At 41.1% G+C, this 22,046-nt stretch overlaps 1 protein-coding gene across 1 annotated transcript; it reads left to right on the top strand.

The window, feature by feature from the left end:
• Window positions 1–13,471: 13,471 nt before the first annotated feature.
• LOC104961631 (Down syndrome cell adhesion molecule-like) lies at window positions 13,472–14,241 on the top strand (the record flags this gene model as incomplete). Its single annotated transcript, XM_010789960.1, has 3 exons — window positions 13,472–13,789; window positions 13,898–14,047; window positions 14,225–14,241. Coding segments are annotated over 3 exons (485 nt in total), but the record flags the coding sequence as incomplete, so codon positions are not given.
• Between the last annotated feature and the right edge of the window lie 7,805 nt (window positions 14,242–22,046).

Here is a 22,046-nt window from a genome sequence, read left to right as displayed (position 1 = left end):
CTGTGTTGCTCTCAATTAACCGTGTATCCATCAGGGTGATTTATAAGGGTGCTGTATGGACAAGCTCCTGTAGGACTACATAACGAGGGCCCATGTATGCCCACTATAAGAGTCATGACTATTCTGGGATTCAAATCCCTGGACGGAGACACCTAAATTCACATATGTAATAGAATGGTGTTGTGTTTAAGGTGGGTTTATTTATATAGCACATTTCATGCTTTACATAGGCAATAAAACCTAATAATTACGAACAAAATGAATTGAACCAAAAGAGATAGATATTAAATAATAATAGAAATTGTAAGCAACAAGAGACCACTCTCTCCCGCAGTGGGGTTACTGAGCATTAAATACTCTTGCCTTAGAGGCAAATGGAAGGCTGAGGGGAGGGGATGCAGGGGTGGAGGCAGAGAGTGGAGGGGGATGGAGGGGGGTGGGGTCTGAGGCACAGGAGCATGGCTTTAGGCGGAAATGCAGTGCTGTCTAGTCATCTGACCCACAGTTCCATTTAACCCCAGGACTTTGATTTGCCCTCCACTGTCAACTGCTTATTCCGCCTTTTTGTTTCTCTTGTGCAAATGGCTTTTATTTCCCCCACATGATGCAGAACAGCACTGCAATGCCTGCAAATGAAAGAGCATTCAACATATCAGACAACCTCTTCTTGTGAGTCTGGTTTTCTTTGAATCCATTTTATTGCATTAGCCATAGGGTTTTTGTACTTGATAATGCAATGCATGTAAAACATCACTTTGTTACACCTTAATACTTCTCTATAAAACCTTTTAATCAATGTAATGTAAACCATGTAAGCTTATACAGCGACAATATACAAACGTTTAATCTAATATGTGTGTATGGACATCTAGTGTTGCAAGATACACACAACTGCAAAATAGTCTTTTGTATTACTTTCCTATTTATTGCATTCATTTTTTGCGATGCTAAAATCATTTAGTAGCCTACCACATCCTTCTCTTTTGAAATAGAGGAGTAAATCAACAAAAATCTTAGGAAGAGCAATGCTTCCTCTCAAATTGTTGTTATTTTAAGAACTGCCCCTTAAAATCACTGGCTGGTTTCTATGTTCACCCTCCAATAATGTTTAAATAGACTCACATCGGGCAGAAATGAACACACCTGAGTTCTAAATAAAGCCTTTAACTGAAAACAAACTGAACAGCAGCACTCTGGATTGTCTGTGCTTCTTCAGTCACGTGTCCGGCCTGTGGTTAGCTCACCATCCATGTTGCATTTGAGTTGCTATGTTTAGTCACCACTTGCCTTCAGTCAAGTTTATTTATAAAAAAAACAATTTAAGGAAAAACATATTAGTCATAAAGCATTACTGAGTTTTTCCATACAACTTTGGTGATGAATCAGTAAATCGTTTCTGTTTTTTATTCAATCAAACATCCAAAGTTGGAATTTGAAAAAACGATTGAGTTTGTATCTGAATCAAACACAAATAACATCTTACTGCTGGTTTTTCCTACCGTGGATTTTATGCTCAAGTCAAAAATAGGAAAGGACAAAATTGGCCATTGACTAAATTGGATTTTGATATTTAATTGATGTCCAATTTTTGTGAACAGGAAGATCAGCAGTAGGGTTCCATAGCCCAGCTTTGCAGCAAATACAAGCCTTTGACCCTATTGGTTGGACCACGCACATGTTCAAACTTAACCTTTATTTATGCCTGCATCCTTATAACATGTTTGCGGGGACAATATCTGTCCGCAGACATTTGAACACAATGCACAGGACTGAAACCTCCTCTGGGGTACTTCTTGCCACAGCAGGGGTCTCCAGGGGCACATGTTGCAAGGAATTAACTTCTTCATAGTTCTTAAAGCCCCTCTTTTTCTTGTGTCCAAAGCTGAAGAACCATAACGATTCTGTTCTTAGAATGCCTTTTGCATTAAATTCTATGATGAGCGAGTTGGCATATTGTATGGCAGCCCTGTCAGTATTGTTTGCATTTGAATGTGAATAGGTAGATGTTAGCATGTAATGTAAAAGTGCTGTGAGTCTGTTTCGTCTTCCTAACCTTCAATTACATTGTAAAATTGGAGGCGTTGTATTCACCTTTATATCTTCCTACCCTTTATTTACACTTTAAGCTGCTTGACCCTTTTCTTAAAGCTCAACTCTGAATAACAGTACTGCACCCCAAAAGTACCAAGTAAACAATTACAGTGCGTATTTCTTCTTTCCTCTGCAAATCCCAATTGTTAATCCCTTATTATGCTGTACCTATATGTAAGTACATATTACATTACGATTATAATAGAATGTATAAAACAAGGCTGCAGAGCTGCCGTGAGGCTCAAAGTGGGCGGCTTCAACTGTCGCCATTTTAGCAACGTCTAACTCCCAGCTAATCCAAAAGTGGGCAAAGAAAGTGGGTGGAGCTTATGTGGGCCTATATGACGAATTAGAGCAGCCAGCTAGCTTCTAGCCAACTGAGATGGCCCCCACCTGTCACTCAAAGCGTTCACACCCTTTTTTTGTGAAACTTAAAGCCTTAATATTATTCAAACGGCTGACATGAATATTAACCCCCGTATAGATGTCATGATGGGGGGAATGAGCTATAGGGACCACAGACCAGTTTCTGTGCTGTATATAATATGTAGATGATCTTCAAGCTGTCAGCCTTCCTCCTTCAGCTAATCTCGTGGTTCATCCCCTCCCTGCTGACTTTAATGTGCTCCTCTCGGCTCACCTGAAATCCACCTGCCTTCTCCTTCTCCCTCTCTGTCAGCTCAGTCAGAGTTTAACATTTGACTGAAACAGAAATAATGTTTCCCCAACCCTAACCCTAACCAACCAATTAGTTAAACTGTTTAAAATGTGCTGTGATTGTTTCATACAACATTTGACTGACTCTACATGACTGTAGAACTGTTCTGACTATTGCTGAGAGATACTGTAAATATGGGTGGCTGTTTTCAGGAGGTGGAGCAGCCTACAGGTCAAAGTATCCTTGAGCAAGATATCTTACCCCAAATAGCTGCTGATGGCTGAGATGGGTGTGCCATCAGTGTTTGAGTGCGTAGGGATGTTTCTCGGCCCTGACGACTGCCAAAATCCCCCAAAACGGTTTCTTTAAGCTGCAGTATTTGTTCAAATAGTCAAAAACTATCTTGTTATAAAAGCAGCCATGGTAGCTGCTTTGTGAGGTTATACATAGACTCAAAATAGCTTAATGCTAACATTGGCATGCTAACAATGAAAATGCTTGCATTGTGAAGTTTGTCAGGTATAATGTTGCTGTGTTCACCATCACAATAGTCCAATATAAGAGATGTTTCAGCTAGGGTACAAGTGGTTAGTCTGACAGATCGCAATCCTCAGAGCATCTAGCATGGCTTTAAACCCGCTTAAGGAGAAAAAGTGATTGTCATGGACACAAATATAATGCAGTGTAATGTGTCAGAGGACAATAGTGCAATTTCAATTCTAACAAGTATAATGAATAGGGATGGGTATCGAGAACCGGTACTAAGTCAGTACCGGTACCTGATTGGACGGAATTAGTATACCGTTAAGCCGCTGGTCAAACGGTGCTGCTATCGGTGTATGAATTACGCTACTTCTTTAGTTTAAACAATTCTGGTTGGTTGGGAACCCTCACCCCGTGTGACGTATCCGGTTTGATTACCACTCTGATTGGCCATTGTGAATGCCACTCGTCATCTCTCCTAACAGCGCTCTTATTATTGTGAGACTCCCGGGGGCAAACCATAGGGGCCAACCCAGTCTCACGGTGTTTCGTGTTGTAGTCACGACATTTAATCTATTGAATCGTGTTCACCAACACAATTTTCCTCTTTTTTTCGTGTCACACTGAACGATTTTAAAAGCAATGTATTTCTATTGGTAGTTCGTGCCTGCAGCACGTCTTTTTGTCCGGGGAAGCTGTGTGTTCTTACTCAATATCAAGCCACGATTATTGTTTTTATTTTAAATCATATAATGTCTGACTTTTTTTGCCGTCCACGAGCAAAATGGGGCTCAGAGCCTCAGAATACTGAAATCTGTATTTTTAAAATCTTTTTTTCCTTCTAATTTGTTATTCTTTTCTAAATAACACACTGTTATTTACTCAACAATAACACACAATTATCCTTGTTTTTATTCATTTGTTTGATTCTATATCATATCTATATATCTGGCGTTTTTGGCGTCCGTCAGGAACTGAATTTCCAAATAAAAATAACCGGAAACAGACGTAGGCCTATATGGGACATTTCGAGCATCATTGCTATACACAGCCACTGAACTGATTACCCAAGATCCTCAGCTATGGTTTAAGCTCGGTGATTGGATGTTTTAGCCGCCGTCATTTTAACTGCACAAACAACATATCACATGAAAGCTGAGATTCCACAGATTCCATTGGTATAAGTCTCATCACTGTACGACCAAAACTCACTGAACTAGAAGCCAGGAAAGAGCAAGAAAACAACTTCACTTTACGTAGCCATGATGATAATTATGTCTTACCTTTGCTGTTTTGTGATCAAAAGTTGTGTTCAAGGGCATAAAAATGGTTAATCCAATGTCACTGTGTAACTTTAAAATGATTACTGATAATCCATCATTACAATTATAAATAATAAACATTATTATGGTTAGCCGACCGGAGCTTCCGGTTTAGGAGGTGCACACGCAGCGTCTCGTTTTAACTGAATAATGGTACAATAAAATGACTGTTATTTAATCTTCACATCTTCTTATCATGTCTATAATTTTGAGCACCAAATTATTGAAAAGTATCGATAAGAGTATCGAAAAATACCTGTATCAATAAGCAGTATCGGTATCGATAAAATCCTAACGATACCCATCCCTAGTAATGAAGCATTATAAATGTCTCATATTGATGTTGTACCTCTCTTCTTTGACTCAATAGCTTTGCATATTGGTTTCATAGCAGCAACTAGAGTTTGTTAACTCACTCAAAATGTCTCTTTTTCACTCCTTAGTCATCTCTCTTTTATTTCTCTATCCCTCTGTCCCAGTGGATTTGCAGTATTTGTCCATTTAGACCTTGATGATATAACTGATTAGGGTCTTCAAAGTAATGGGAACTCCCTCCTCTCCTTTTGGCGCTCATGTAAATGAGCGCTCACATGCATCAACCAACCCACTCCACGCTGACTCTCGTCTCGCCCTCCAGAGAGTTGACATCAGAGGAGGGTATCATTGGTTTTACATAGCGGCTGCATGGCACTGAGCGCACTGCTTAACATTATTCATGAGGGCAAAATGGAAGCAGGTGATGTGGGGAGAGGAGACCCTGTTCTCCAATCTGTGCATCTCGGATCTGTGCTGCACTTCTCTTTACTGATTATTGTGTAAGCCCCTAGGGCAGGAGAGGAAGGGGTGAAGGGGGTGAAGGGGGGGGTTGGATGCTTACTCACTGTCATCATGAGGCCGTCCTGTCCTCCACCCCTCACTATCCCTCCCTCTTTTGCAATCTCCCTGCTCCAACCCCCCTCCCCTCCCTAGGCGGTCTCTGCAGAGCTCTGCCTTAATTACCTGCATGGCCTGCCATGAGCTGTCAGTGTGGCTCAGTGCCTGTTTGCCCCAGTAGAGTTGCCCTAATGTTTAGATGCCCTGGTGCCCACTGTAGCACCACAGAGATCTCTGACCTGGTGCCGGCCACACTGTGGCTGAGAGCCAATTGGACTGCAATGTTTAAATACATTAGCTGCTTCAGGCAGGGCAGATCATTTGATTGATCAAGAGACAAAAGCTTTATATCAGAATGTTGTTGCAGTCATCCAGGGCATTATGAGACAATGTGAAGCATCCATGAGTTTTTTGCCATCTCAACATTTAAACAAGAGGCTCCATTCATCTAAGGTTGATTAATGGTGTTTGGTTGAGGTAATCACAGGCCTGGCAAAAAGCCCTGAAACATCAGTCATCAGCGGGCTAATGCACAGGCTAATGCATAGGCCTGTTAATGTTGTGTGTTAGTGGGACCTGTATTGATCAGGCATTTACTTAAATAAATTGCCTGGGTTATTTGGAAGCGACTGCTGACATTGTAAGAATGGAGGTTCATGGGTCTTACTGAACATGTAATATTGAGGAAAGGCTTGCTTGGAATATTATGAAGTATCTTTGCAGCCTGTTCTCCCAGCATTCTCTGTAATGTTGGCAGATTAAACCAGCAGCATCACTGCCTGCATTGACTCCTAAACTGTCTCAGCTGTCAGCCGGAGACTGTGTCAGCCTCTCTGTTAGTGGGCTACCAGACATTAGCGCTCATCCCCCCACATCCCTCTGACACGCCCGCCTGGACTCTCCTGACCGAGGCTCGCCTGGTGCCCTTGAGCTCCGACAGCAGAGGCTCCGCAATGGCAGCATTGCATTAGGATTCACCTGCATCCTCCTCTGAGATTTGCTCAGACCAAAAACAAAAGAAAAGAGAGAATGCATCTATTATACATGTGTTGGATTCATAATTGAACAATATCACCTTCTCCTTTTTATGGTTTTGGCTCGGGGAGAACTGACCTCGAATAAGATGGGATCTGAGTGAGTTAGTGTGTGTGTGTGTGTGTGTGTGTGTGTGGGGGGGGGGTCATGATAGGCATGGGAGTATGTTGGTGTAATATTGTGCGTGTGATGCTGACAAAAATAACTAAGATATAATGACTTTAAGGATTTGTACAATTTGTTCATTTGAGGACAAAACTGACTTGACGTATCAAAAGTCTCAGGAACAGGAAGGAACATTTGATAAAAGGGATAAAGAAACAGCACGATCATAGTTTTCAAAAAGCAGTTGCAACATCTTAAGAAGATCATTCATTTTAAAGTAAAATTAACAAGAGAGGCAGAAATTCATCGATAGGCTGCACATAAATCTTGAATCTCTGTTTCTACATTCATCCGGTTCCCAGTTAAACAATAAATCCTCCAAAATGTGCCTTTTCTGTCTGCAAAAAAAACAGTCTGTTACATTTCTCTGAGATGATGATTTAAATGAGATTATTATTTAACAGTGCTTCACAAAAAAAAAAAGTGTGACGACCAACAGCCACCCACACACTGTCTCCTTTGCTTTTAAGAAATCATTATGATAAACTGGGTCGGTTTGTCTCAGGCAATTCATTTGCAACCAAATATTCATATAAAATAACTCCAAAGTACAAATTCTGGTAACATACTGCAAGAAGTGTCTGCCATTAAACTCAAAGTAAGGTCATATTTTATAGAGTGGTGCATTGATGACGTACTTTTGAAGGCTAACCCAGAAACTAGCATCGCAAGCACTCCTTCGACAATATGCAATGGGGTTTTTTATTTTCGTTTTGGAATAGCCTATTGCAGAAAATAAGATCTGTGGCAAACACATGTTACTTTCGAAGCGTAAATGCAACTGGAAGAAGTAAAAAGCTAATGCTAGGCTGTAAACAAACCACAGGACAATAGCAGCTCTGCGCATCACCACCGCCAAGCTAAAGGCGGCTAATGATCGGCGTGATGATGTTGAGTGTTCTCATTTAGCCACTTGTTAGCAACCTCTGTGTTGACACATAAAAGCTTCAGAGATTCACCAGTGGGCTATTTACTATTGTATTTCATGTTACAGGACAACACACAATTTTTTTTTCAGTTTGTGTTAACCCCAGCCTTTATTTCAAGGCATCTTACCGTTCTTATCACTGTAAAACACCTGCATTTCACTACTGGGTTCAATAAAGGTTTATCTTATCTTAAAACAAAGTTAGAATTCGAAGTGAGGAAAAAAGTGCTTAATGGCTATAACCTGGACTCATTCCTGCACCACTGTATTAAGGAGGATGTGCTGTGTTTCCTGCAGCACGTTGGTTTTGGGCTGCTCTGCTGTTGCAGGGACTCATGAAGGTTCAGTGTTTGATAAATAGAGATGATCAGTCAGTACAGTGACTGCAGTGTGACCTATGCTGCAGCTCTTTCCCTGTGCATGCATTGTTTTCTTTGCACCTGCATCCTCATGTGAAGGTGGAGCAAGTCCGAATGTGAGAGACAGGTTCAGAGGAGCGTGAAGGAGAGATGAAGGTTACACAATTATGCAGACAGAGGAGGCTGAGCTGGAGAAACGAGTTCTGTAGGAAGAGGCCGGAGAGAAAGGGAAAAATGGAAAAAGAAAGTATTAATTTGTGGATGAGATGGAGCGAGCCTTTGACCTCCGTCATGGCTCCTCCACTATCCTTCTCCCTTTTCTTTACATTCTCGCCCAGGCTCTCTCTTTTAATAGCAGCCTGCGTGTCACTGTCGGAGTGCTTTCCAGCTTTCCCGCCTCCCCACTCAAACCCCTCCCTTGCCGTTTTTCTTGGCGCTGCGCTAAAAAATAAATGCACTTCCACTGTATCTCTCTGAACGGTTGGGACCTGGGACCTGCCAGGATTTTGTGTCCATCAGGCTTTCCAATCTTAAGGAACCAGCCACCCAGAAATTGGTGGTGGAGGTGGAGCTGGTGGGCGTCTCAATTTTTTATGAGTTGGTGCAAAGCGGATTTAGACAAAAGCAGTTATGAAGCAGCCTTTCATCTTCACTCACCTTATAAAAAATCAGACCGTGATGGCTGTTTGCTCTGGTCTAGCCTCCATCACACACTGAAAAAACTGAAACGTTGACTTGTGGCTTGTGACTTGTGTGTCAACAAATGTCACATGTTTCATTAGGTGAAAGCAATCATATTTAGTTTAACCTAATATTTTGTATTCAAACGTAATATTATTGCGTTCAACTAACCTAATACAGTTATGTGAAATCTGTTGACATAATTAATTCAACTAAAGTCAGCGGATCGGTTTTTACAGTGTATCTTATATTATTTTAAGCTTTTATTGGGATTATTTTTAAAGGTTTGGGTTCAATTACAATACATTCAGGCAAAGAGAAGAGCTTTACATTTGACCGCTCTACTGTACATTTATATTTGTATTCTTGTGACTTTAAACAAATAAAAAGACATGACCGCCTAAAATTGATGATAATGACTTTGTAAGATGATCAATGCAAGTTCAGAAATACAATATAACATTAAAGTGGGGAGGCGTGTGGCGCAGTGGGCTAGTGCGTTGGTGTTGGGATCACAGGTGCAAACCCCACTGCAGTCAGCATTTCGTTGTGTCCCTGAGACACTTCACCCGAAAAAAAACTCCTGTGGGGATTGCCCACAGTATTGAGTATGTAAGTCGCCTTGGATAAAAGCGTCTAAGTGACATGTGATGTAATGTAAAGTAACCCAGGTAGGCCTACAATGATTAACCAAGGAGTCTCCAACATGTAAAATGCCAAACAAACAAAAGTCTAAAATCCAATACAGTTTAGACAATGGAGGTTTCAAATTCAACTCAGATAAAATAAAAATCAGCGACTGCAAATGCTTCTATGGATGATGCATTTTTAATAACCTGTAACTACAAGCAGTTAAACAATGTCACAATAACAGCCGTGTGTGTGTGTGTGTGTGTGTGTGTGTGTGTGTGTGTGTGTGTGTGTGTGTGTGTGTGTGTGTGTGTGTGTGTGTCTGTGACTCGTAACAGATGCTGGGATTTTATGATCATCTTGATGACACATTTTCCTACTTGAGAAAACAACTGACAAGCTGTTACTCTGTGTTTGCGAGTTTTTCATGCATCATTATGGGAAATGAGCCATTAAGAATGTTTTTTTCTTTGGCTTTTTTCCCCGTTATATATTTTGCAAGCATACAAAATTATTACAGCTACATCAAAAATGTTTGTCCATCAAATGTGTCATATTGAGGAAATGAGAAATAATAATATAATTAATAGGTAATCCTTCTAGGTTAATGCTGAGTGTGGACCAATGCTTAGTCTTTAAAACATAGATTAAAGCAACCTTCCAAATGTTTGAATTATGTACAAATGCAGAGAAATTTGATGACAGGACGATAAAAGCTGGAGGTTATTATCTGCATCAAGTCAACTACAAAACAGGACATTTCACAATGTACACACAAAATAACAAAATAACCCTAACCCTACAAGCACATGCAGGGACAAACACAACGAATATGTGTGTACTGCTGCTAAGAAAAAAAAAAACGTATTCATATATTGGTGAATTTACACATCAATGTTTGACTCTCCATCTGCCAAACAGTTTTGAAAAGTAGGCAAGAGGCATGTGTCGCTGCTCCTCTGCCTTTTCTTACCTCGTCTTGGATAAGAAACCACAGAGTTGTAGCTGTTGACAACTACAACTGTTGGCCCTTCAACAGCTCCAGGCCAGGCCCTCAGAGTGCTGCATGTGTGAAGTGAGTGCAGCTGGAAATGTGCGGAAACACGTGTACTCCGTGCTGTTTGTTTGTCTTAACAGGTTCAACGACCAGTGGGTGGAAGTGGCGATGATTTGAGCGTGCTCATTAGGAATTTATGAAGCGCTAAAATGTTTGGTCTCTGGGGAGGGGGATTGGCAGCTGTCGTACACGCGGGCTGGCGACAGGAGCAGAGAGCCTGTATCACACCCACTCACTCACACACACACACACACACACACACACACACACACACACACACACACACACACACACACACACACACACACACACACACACACACACTGTTCAACTCCACAGACGAAATACCATTTATTAAATAAAATAAGCATATTTTTCTTTCATTTGCCATTCAGATTTAATGTATTATTTAGTATAATAAATAAATATAATAAAACACTACTATTAATAATCATAATAATTAATAATGTAATAATAATAATAGGAAAAATAAAATAATATAATACATTTATATTTGTATAGCACCTCTCACATAATAACTTTTAGTGGGGGGACAAAAGATACAAATAAATACATTATGGAATGTAGAAGTACACAAAGCAATAGCACACAACCCATACATCCACCTCAAGTAATAACTAAATAAAACAGAAGCATAATTCAACTGGGTTAAGCAATTCAGGGTCTGGATGTAAGGGAAAGGAAGAGTAAAAAGGTGTGATGGGGGAAATATTGATAAAGCTCCTAATTTAGTTATATGATAACACATATATATTGTCTTAGTTATCTCAACATCAGAATAGAAAGAGCATTTAAAAACTACACTTTTTTGGGGGAAATATCCTTCGAACTGGGTTCTGCAGTAATCTCTCATTATTATTACTGTTTAACTCAAACAGCAGTAAAAAAATAAAAAGGCAGTGGATGTATTAAAGTCCTCCGCCCTTTCTTGGGATCCAGCCAATATTCATATCCTGGCCTGGTGCCAGCAGTGTGGGTTGCCCATTACAGCAAAGAGTTGCATTGTCAGTTTTTATCCAGCACAGTAACTTACTGCAGGGAAAGTGCATCACATTACATTGACATGCCTCATCAGTTAAGATGACTTGGAAACACCGTCTGCAATCAATGTGTACATGAACATGACACATCGACTGCATGCTGGCTGTAAGGGCCATTTGGTTGCCAATATCCAGATTATAATCATGGAAGCTGATTCTCACACAGCAACAGTATAGTTGTTACAATACAGGATTACCTTTTAAGGTCTAATATGAAACCTTTTGGAAGCCACAGAAGCAATGTCACTTTTTATTCTAATGAAAGTATAGATGCAGTGACTTTGTCATGAGAACAATTGACAAACACATTGGAAAGGAGACAAATAAAACCTTGAGAACACCAAAATGTATTTCGAAGATTGTTACTCACACAATATGTATATAGCACCTTATATTAAACATGGACTATTTTTTATTCAGAAGGGTCGCTTAAGCCTGGAAAGTTGTCGATATATTTGTGTGTATTCTGTAGGGTTTCGTGTTTTGTTCAAAAAACAGTCAACGACCACAATATGTTCAGTTTAGTCAGTATATACGACAGGGAAGACAATTTACAATTTACATCCTTGCAACTACAATGTGCAATTGATCATCAGAAAAGCTTCCTTTTTCTCAGTCCATAGTCAGCTTTTCAGGGTTGTTTTCACAGATGTGCATGCTTTAGAGCACGGATGTGTCTACAGACTGGCTCTGTTATTTCACATCCATTGCTGTTCTCCCACAGCTTTGCTGCAATGTCTCTTCATAGACAATAAGCAACACTCTCCTGCAGCTGGTCCAACCAGAGAAAAACACACTCAGCCTAAATTCAAAGAAAAGATAGCACAATTCTGTCAGATATAATTGTTATTCTGCAATGAAGTGGGTAGCTTGCACAATAGTGACTGGTCAGTTTAATTAAAATCCTATAGCATACAATAGAGAGGTGCAGAAATGAGTTCTGAAACCTGCAAATAGCGTTTAGCATTTTACTTTCTAGTTCCCTCATCTCTAAGTCGACAAGTTTTTGAACATGTTTTAGGTTAGATGCCTGAAGATAAGATCTTTGTTTGATCATGTTTTGTTTTACAACATCAAATATGTCTGTTAATAACTGACTAAATGAGACTGATAAACTTCAACACATCGAACATCATAATAATAATAATAATTTTTCTTTTTTTTCTTTACCTAAATCCTACCGGCCCACATTTGTAAGTGTTCCGGCCCCTCCCTGGAGGGGTGTGGCCCGCACCCCACTGGGCTGGGCTGGGCCATTTTGATAGGCTACCTATGTTCTATCTATCAGATTGGCAGGGAAACGGGGTTCAGGGGGAGTGGCTGTACCCGTAGGATAGAAAAGGGGGAAGTGACGTCTGACTCAGAGGTCGCACGGCTGTGGAGAAGAACGTGTTGCCCACATTCTGTTACTGAGTTTAGGCTAGTTAGCTAGCAGGTTTATTGTTTTGGGTGCAGTCACTTTTGCCTCCACTTGCTGTTCAAATAAATGTTGAAAGAAAAAGTAAATCTGTTTACAGTTCTGTTTCATATGGGTGTTGAAGATGTATCCATAGATTTAGTCCCTAATTTTGCTCTCAAAGTGCACCAGATTGATGCATTTAACTTCAACATTTAAAAAAGAAATCTTCCCGGGGGAGCATACCCCCGGACCCCCCTAGAGGAGGTGAGGTCCACCACCTGCCCACACCCCCTGTTAAATGGTCTCACCCAGATTGAGGATGCTTCCTACGCCCATATTTTATTCCATACGTCAAGTCAGGCAAATTGGGTTGAAATTGTATTGCATCAATGATCTGTTAACATTAAAATGAATAAATATATGCTGTAACTATTTTTGCTCTAGGCAACTCAACGGCTCAGGTAATGTGACTACTATATGAATAATGGTCCAAAATAATATTAAATGCATAGGTTTTTTTGTTAAGTAACATACTTTCGTCGCCGGCCGGCCGATACATGCCGTGCATTAAGTGGGCCTGTCTGTCAATTAATCCCCGGGCCACTTTTTCCTCCCAGTCCGCCCCTGCTTCCGGGTCGGCCTACAAAATAAGCCACCACTCTTTGTTTATGTTTTGTTAGGAGGTTAAAAAGGAGCTTGTCTAACTTTTTTTTTTGTCTCTCTCTGCAGTTTTCTGTGAAGATCTACGTTCCAGCTTATATTTTGTCAATGCATCTGTGCAAGAGGTAGTGTTTGCCAGCACCACAGGGACATTGGTGCCCTGTCCCGCCGTAGGCGTGCCCCCCGTCTCGCTGCGCTGGTACCTGGCCACCAGCGAGGAGATCTATGATGTGCCAGGGATCCGCCATGTGCACCCCAATGGCACCCTTCAGATCTTCAATATCCCCCCTTCCAGCTTTAGCAAACTCATCCACGACACCACCTACTATTGCACAGCAGAGAACCCATCAGGGAGAATCAGGAGCCAAGATGTACACATTAAGGCTGGTAAGTTTGAATTTCTACACTTCATCAATCCATCAATCATGGTCCATTATGAGCTTGCCTTACAAGCAGTTTTTCTGTCTCAAACACCAATCTGTCCCCTCCTGTCAGTCCTACGAGAGCCCTACACTGTCCGGGTGGAGGACCAGAAAGCCATGAGAGGAAATGTGGCGGTCTTCAAGTGCATTATCCCTTCCTCAGTGGAGGCCTACATCACTGTTGTGTCCTGGGAGAAAGACACAATGTCAATCAACGCTGAAAGTAAGTCATGGCATCTTTCTTTACTACACTAACCACTGCTCAATGTCCGAAAGCTCAGTGTGTGGGAGTTGGAAATGTGGCGTCAGTATTAAGCTACTGATAAGGATTCTGTTGTTTACCTCTTTGCTGACCTGGGATGAGTTCTGTTGTCTGAGCTAACCCTACGAATGTTACCAGTCTGTCTGACCCAGTGACAGTGAGGTCCCGCTCCTCTTCCACGGGAGCGCAGGCTGCCAACCATGTCACTTGGCCTCACAGTATTGACCCATTTCTCTGGTTGATAGGAAGCACTGCAGCACTCTGATCATTCAAATCACTTTAATGGAACGCTCGCCTGCGCGATTGTTTCCCAGCCTTGGGGGGCAAATACACTTTATGTGGGGCATTTAGCAAACTCAATAGACAAAGGCTAATGCCATTTAGCTTTTGCATGGAGGGCAAACGCTGGCCAGCAACTGCTTTTTTTGTTGACGTTTCACAATTGTCCTCTGAGGCGAAATTGGCCATATTGAAATATATAGCAATCTCTTAATTGTTCATGAATGGATTTGCCGCAAGCGTGTTTGCAAAAATAGCTGAATGCTAGGATGGAATCTATACTTTTCTTATTGAGAATACATTGGTGCGTTTGAAGAAAAAAAGTTTCCGCACCATCAAAACAAAGCAGCAAAAATCGTCATGTCTGTAGCCATCAGCCATGTAAACGCTGTCAGAAAAATCATCCAGCCACCAATCCACTGCTCGTCTCCATGCTAAATAATGGATGACGGAAGCCTATGAATCCATGAGCAAATGGTCCTTCTTCACGTCTCAGTGAACGCATCCTACTGACACACCGTCCATTTCCCTCATCCTCTGCTACACACGTTTTAAGTGCACTATTTGTGTGCGTGGGTCCTTGTCTGTAAGTCTATGTGCACGTAACTGACAGCGCAATGCAAGATGGCTTAACCCCCGCATCTCCATGACCGAGCTTCAACACATTTTAATTTTTAATCGACAAAAATATTATCAACACTTGGAATTCAAACAAAAAACTTTGTGAAATGGAGTGTAGCATGATGTGCCGCCCTGTGTTGTTCTCAATGGACGTAGATATTTTTTGAGTTATTGCAGAGTAGACTAACAATGAGCCCTGGTGTCCATTAGAAAAGAATGGCAAAACATGATAAAAAATGCATAGGGTCAGGACATCCAATAAAATGTACAGTGCAGTATAGCTGTCCAATAGAGTGCCACAGTGACGCGTCCTAAAACCCGGAAGTAAAGTCCTTAAAAATGTTCTAATCATAAATATATCTATCATAAATCTATTGATTAGATTTATGATTAGAAAATTATAAAAGTAGGGTAGACATGTGGATATTATCCGGCTGAACAAAACTTGATCCGTCTCTTCAATTTGTGTCAACCACAGACCTTATTTCGAGCTATTTTCCAAAATCCTATGGAGAAATTTGTTATGATCGCGGAAAAGGTAAGACCCAAATGCAGACTACAAAAAAAGGTAAAAGATCAAGAAACAAAAGGTGAGCTTTATTTTAAAAGCTGATGAACACAAAAAACATGGCATGAAAAACACAGGTAGCACAAGGTAACAATTACACCAAAACTGACCGTCACCAACATGGAGGGAGACAGGAAAGACAATGAACCGACAAGGCACACAGGGGAAGACAAGACTAAATACAGAGAGGGGTAATCACAGGACGAGACATAGCTGGGTAAGGGAGGCAGAAACACAAGGGCAACAAGTGAACACAATGAGACAATCAGACACAGGAGGAATAACACAGGAAGGACAACAAGAGACAGGGAGAACAGAACAGCAAAACAAAACCCATTACCAGACAGACAAAACTAAAACCGTGACATAACACCAAGATCGTGACAAAATTGCATTGGTTTTTGTCGAAGGAACCGGAAGTGGTAAAATGCTAACTTACTTCTGGGTTTTAGGAGGCGTCACTGTGGCACTCTATAAGCAGTTTTATAGTGTGGTCTGGTGTTTGTCTGTAGAAAATATCCACTTTTTGCTCTTGACTTTTAAACTTGCTTTACCAGGAGGAAAAAATATATTACCTGCTATTGCTAATGTTGCAACAGAGTTTTATTTTCTGACTTATTTTCCTTTACATTTGTGACTTAATATGAGAACAGTTGTGTGTCATATGCATGCTTGTACCTGGATGGTGTAAAAGTTGAATGTGGAACCCTGTAGACTTCTTGCACCCAACAGTCGCCATCTCGGCTACATAACGGAAGGTACGCAACTAGCTGCAACTGGTAAAAAGTGAACTATACAATTAAAAGTTAAAAATGTTTTTTTTTACTATTAAAGTAAGGTACCACTGGACTGTTTTCTAAACGTAGGCACCGTTAATATTGCACGGTCACTTGAGCAGTCTTTAATGGTGTGGTACCGCAAACCATCTTTGCTAGCTAGCTAGCTTATAGGAGTGATGGTCAGTTCTGGTAAAGCCCCAGCAGCCTTGAGGCTCTTATGGAAAGCCTATCATACTGTAACTATTGGCGCTGTATAAACTTTGTTAATGACTTACTTTACTTGCAACGCCTGGAGCACAAGCTCTGCATGCGACTGCTGCTTCCTGTTTGAAGAAGATAATTTAAGTTCTCAGTTATCTATCTTTAGCTTATTTCAGTGGACATTTTAACCATCTGTGGTAATGTACTGTAGTTAAGAGTATGAGAAGGCCCAGCTGACCATCACTGTGATCAGATTTTGAGGGATTATAACTCATTTATCCAGTCAGGAACAGATTCCACACTTTTGTACTTTAGACATGACATATGCCCGCTGAAGGGCCTGGGTCATGATTAGTGTAGCTGATGGGCGGGGGCCAGCGGAGGCTATGTTGCTGAGCAGGGCCCCTCCCCAGGTGCAGCCACGCTGCAGTCTCTGAGGAGGCCTTGTAGTCATTTGCCTTGGCCCGATGCTGCTTGCACTGCATTCAGCAGCAGTAGGCCTGAGAGGGGGCTGACCCCCCAGCATTACTGCAGAGACTCACACACACACACACATAAATACACACACACACACACAGGGGCTCCTTTTTATTCAGCACATGAGCTAAGCACCAGGGCCGCCGGCCATCACACAGAGATTCTCTCTGCTCCCTCATCTCTCTGCAGCTTCCATCTTTCTGTTTTTGCTCATGCTCCCTCTTTGGAATGTGCATCCATCCATTTTCGGTCATTTTATATAAGTAAGGTGTTTTTTACCCACATTAATATTCATGTTGCATTTTTAGTCAACTTATTGTGCAAATAACCCTTTTTATAAGTGTTTCATTGACACATTTCTTGCTACAAGCTATTTTTCAGAACATTTTTTACAAACTTTGAAATAGTAATGTCTCCGGTGTCAACGACCTGTGTGATTATAATATATTTTCTATTCTATTCTACCTGTGCTGCTGGTTGTTAGGATAGTGAGATAGTTGTGTGAGGAGATTGCTCCAACACTTTGAGTCTGAACATTTGCTGAGGCAGCTTCTGCATCTACCAGTTGTCATGTCATGTTTGTTGACATTTGGGATGTGTTGGAGTTATTTCTGCTGCCAGTCTGGAGAGGGAGGGGAGCCAGGCGCACCATGTCTGAGTAATTGTCTGTGTATAATGGGCCCTTGAAGTAAATACCAAGGGTTACTAGGAAAAGGCTGGACGTTCCTACTGTCTTCCATTCCAAGACAGCTACAAAATAGGGCTGGAACCATGCAAATGTGTATGCAAGTGATGCTTGTCACTATGGATACATTGAGTCCACCCTGAGGTGTTCTGAATCAGGTGTGTGAGCAACTCTGTGTTAAGCATGTTTACATAAAGATTTAATTAACATTTAATGAAAGCAAATTAAAAAGTAAAATCTTTGCCTTCCTTCATCGAAGCTTTGGTGTATTTTTAGAGGATGGTAACTTACTGTAACTGTTAGATAACAGAGGGTGGAATGTAATCTGCGTTAAACTGTAGCTGGAGGTGGTGCGGTATAATGAATGCCTTTTGTCAGGAGCAGCCTTGCTCGCTGTTGGTTTTGCCCTTTTCTTAGCATGCTAGGAAGTGCAGCCATTGGCACAGTACAACCTTGAGCTGGGGTGGGTGGGTAATGGCTTTACTGGTCCCTCTGTGCTGGAGATATAGAGGGAGAAGGAGGGGGAGGTTAACTTACTCTGTTTTCTGCATCCCTGTCGACAGGCAGGGTTAGGACTCTGACGTGTGACAGTCTTTTTCCGGAATGATTGGCTGGAGTTTTGTTATTCACTCAGAAAAATGGGTCAGGTGGCCTGTGGAGAATTAAGTGTTTGTGCGGACGGACGGCACAAACACACACGTGCATACCTACACATACATCCCACACAGTGCAGGATTACACTCTGCGGCAGAGGAACAGCAGATACATGAGAATGGATTCAGGTTAGCGGCTCTCGTGTTGAATTTGTCTCGCACCCAGTGGCAGGGGCTTAGTGAGGTAAATAAAGGGTTGAGTTGACGGAAGAAAAAGAAAAAAACTGGGAAGAAAATCAATACTTGTGTGCATGAATCTGGCTGCAGCTGCCACAAAGCATTATGGGAACATGACGGGTGGATAGATACACTCGGGCTGGGCGGGTTGCAAACAGCAGGTTCTGCTTTACGATGAAAAAACTCACAAACACACTGAGCCCCATGACAACAATTTCAAATGAGGTTTCTTAAAAAACCTGATGTAGCAATGAATGATAACATGGATATAAGTATTCATTACTATTGTGATTTATTTATTAACCATTTTGCTAGGATGACATCTACTGACTGTCACACAATAAACAATATAGAAATGTTTTAATCTAACCTGCAATAAATATTTGGATTTTAATAGGGGTTTAACGGTTCACAGAATACACGGTTCGGTAGGTACCTCGGTTTGGGGGTCACGGTTCGGTACGGGTTCGGTACAACAAGAAAAAGCAAAAAGAAGTCCCAAATGCATAATTCCAGGTTTGTTCTTATTTATTTTTGAACATTAGTGCAAGTTTCAGTGTAAAAATAAGGAACCCTAACATTTTGAATAATTAACTGTATTACACAGTTAAAAACAAAACACAAACAGTACCACACACACTCAGATGGCCGTATTATCTATAATGGCTGATGTCAAACAAAAAGGTTCAATAAGCTGTAAAACTAAAAAGAATGTCTTGAAGATATTACTAAATAAATAATAAGATAATAATAATAATAAGTGTTTCAATCACTTTCAATCACAATCAATAAAAGCCGGGGTCCTCTACTATTGCATAATGAAAAATATATGCCAAAAGCTTTCGTTATTTCTTTTGGTCTCTCGGCTCTATTGGCTTCTTAAAAACAGCGGGGATAAGCTGTTGAACTGCTGTTGTCTTTTGCCGGGCTCCGGTGATTGGCAAATCTGGCTGGCTGATACCTTCTGATATGAATTAGCATGTTTGGCGTGTGTTACCATTAGCATACCGCACCGCTGTCGAACAACGCCGACACGACACACCGTCCTCATCCACTCGCAATCAATCGTTATTGTAGTCCACAGGGAACCCGAAATGTTCCCACACATCTGATTTAAAAGAAGCAGGTGGGTCTTCTAGCTCCTGTTTGTTATCTGAACTCGCAACACTCATTTTTCTTCTTCTTGTATTTTGTTAGCTTTGTTGTGTTTTGTTCTTGTTCTTCATTTGTTGTTTAAAGAGCAACTTTCAGGGTTTTTTTTTTTCTACATTTATGCTTAAACTTGCTTGAAAATTACAATTAAAAAAGTGAATGCAGGATTTGATCTATTTTGCGAGACATAAGGGCAGGAATTCAGAGGGAAAGGAGCAATTTTGAGCTCTGCTCTAAAAAACTGCTTTTTTTTAAGGTCATACGTCAAACGCGTCATATTACATCACAAAGGGTAAACATCTCCGCTCTCTGACAGCGGGAATAGTTAGTAGTTGCGTTGAGCAGTTGTGTTGAGCGGTTGTGTTTTAGTGAGCTGGTATTTTTCGGTAGTTTTACATTGTATTTCACCATTTGTAATCATGGTGCAGTATTGTGTTTGTGCAGGTTNGCGCATTAGTTTCTGTTATGGATCAGCTCATCAACAGTCCTGCCAGTAACGTTACTATATTATCAATGCTACTTTAGTTATAGCCTGATATTAGATAGCTAACTTTACAATGTTGTGATGTGACGTTAGCTAACATTCTGTAGCTAACGCCGATCACTCACCAAGATAGCTGCCCCTTCCCTGCTCTCTCTCTCCCCTCCGGTACAGCTCAGAAGGTAGTGTGGAGTTGCATTAGGTAACGTTTATCAGGAAACTGTATTACATCTCTCTCCCCCCCTTCGTTGCTCTCTCCCCCCCTCCTTCCCTGCTCTCTCTCTCCCCTCCGGTACAGCACCGTAACATAGTGTGGATTTGCATTAGGTAACGCGAGATACGGCTGATACTTGCGCATTAGTTTCTGTTATGGATCAGTATCAACAGTCCAGTGTTGCCAACTCCATAGTAAGGAAAGTAGCTATTGGCTGCCCGAAATGTGTCCAGATGTCCCTAAATGACGTCATCTAGTTTGCATATCATGTAATGGCGGTAAAAAAACGTTCCACCCCCTTCAAGGATCAAAACTTGAAACCACCAGAGTTTTTAATAGAAATCTCCCTTACAATAAAGGCAGTATAGTATGCCCGTGTGTCATCTCCAATAAATGTCTTCAACCATCCTTTAAACTCAGGGTTTGATTCCCACTCCTCTCTGTACTTTTGTGAATACAGTTTAGACTGTGACATGATGACCTACGTGGATGTTTAGCTTGTCACAGAGAGGCACACACACAGTGGACGAGGTGATTAAGTGACTGAAGCTGTCTCGACGCGGGAGANGTGTGCCTTGGCAGTCTCCACTGGTTCTCCTCACACCACAGCTCAATTTCTCTCCGATGGCCGTTATTTCTTCCAATCCCGGCTGCTCCTGGTCTCTTGGACGCCTAACAGGCTCATAATTATAAGGTTGGGGTCCGTCATATGCATTCGAATATACATGTTCAACTTCTTCTGTGTCCTCTGTGTCGAAACTAGCATTGGGATCCATGTTTATTAATACGTTACACCGGCCGCTCTCCCCCTTGTTTCCACTTTGTTATGTCACACGCGGGAGGTCACGTGGGGAGGCTTTTTTGATGCGGAAGTAAAAATGTCTTACAAAAACGACGCCAGATGTCACTGTAGAGTATATTTATGTATGTTTTTCTGAAAAACTAGTGTATCATTTTCCTACACATTTATTCACAGGTGTTTTTAACCGGGAAGTTGCTCTTTAAGCTCACTGTTGATATCCGGAGACTTCTTCCAGCTTTTCAAAATAAACTTTAGCATCAACGTTAGCCACAAACGAATGCTAACCGGAAATGTTTTCACAATAAAACTGTTTTAAGCTTCCTGTATGTTTAAACTAAATTACATCATTAAACATTGATTTTAATTTCTTACACATTACATGTCATTTGTTAGACGCTTTTATCCAAAGCGACTTACTTACTCAGCGACGTACTTATTCAGTACTGTGGACAATCCCCACAGGAGCAATTTGGGGTGTCTTGCCCAGGGACACAACGGCATGCTGACTGCAGTGGGACTCGAACTTGCTACTGTTACAAATTAAAATCAATGTTTTATAGCATAATTTAGTTAGAAAATACAGTCAGTTTAAATGCTATTTTATTCTAAAAAAAACGGAAGTTCTCGCACAATCTTAATACCAAGCTTTTATTCTGAAAATCCTTCATGACGACATCAGGGACTACCGTCCATTAGTATCATTAAAGTGGCAATTGACGCTGTTAAGATGTATTACATAATGTTATGAAAGAGATAAGGAGGAAAAAAGGCACGTGGAGGTAAGCAATGAATGTAAAATGTCGAAATCCTCTGTTTAACGCAATATCGGACACAGAAGAACGAGGGGGGAAGTCCCCTACGTCACTACAGC

This window comes from Notothenia coriiceps, unplaced genomic scaffold (genome assembly GCF_000735185.1).
Source record: "Notothenia coriiceps isolate Sejong01 unplaced genomic scaffold, NC01 NC01_scaffold00033524, whole genome shotgun sequence".
Lineage (NCBI taxonomy): Eukaryota > Metazoa > Chordata > Actinopteri > Perciformes > Nototheniidae > Notothenia > Notothenia coriiceps.
This window is presented reverse-complemented; position numbering and strand designations above follow the sequence as displayed.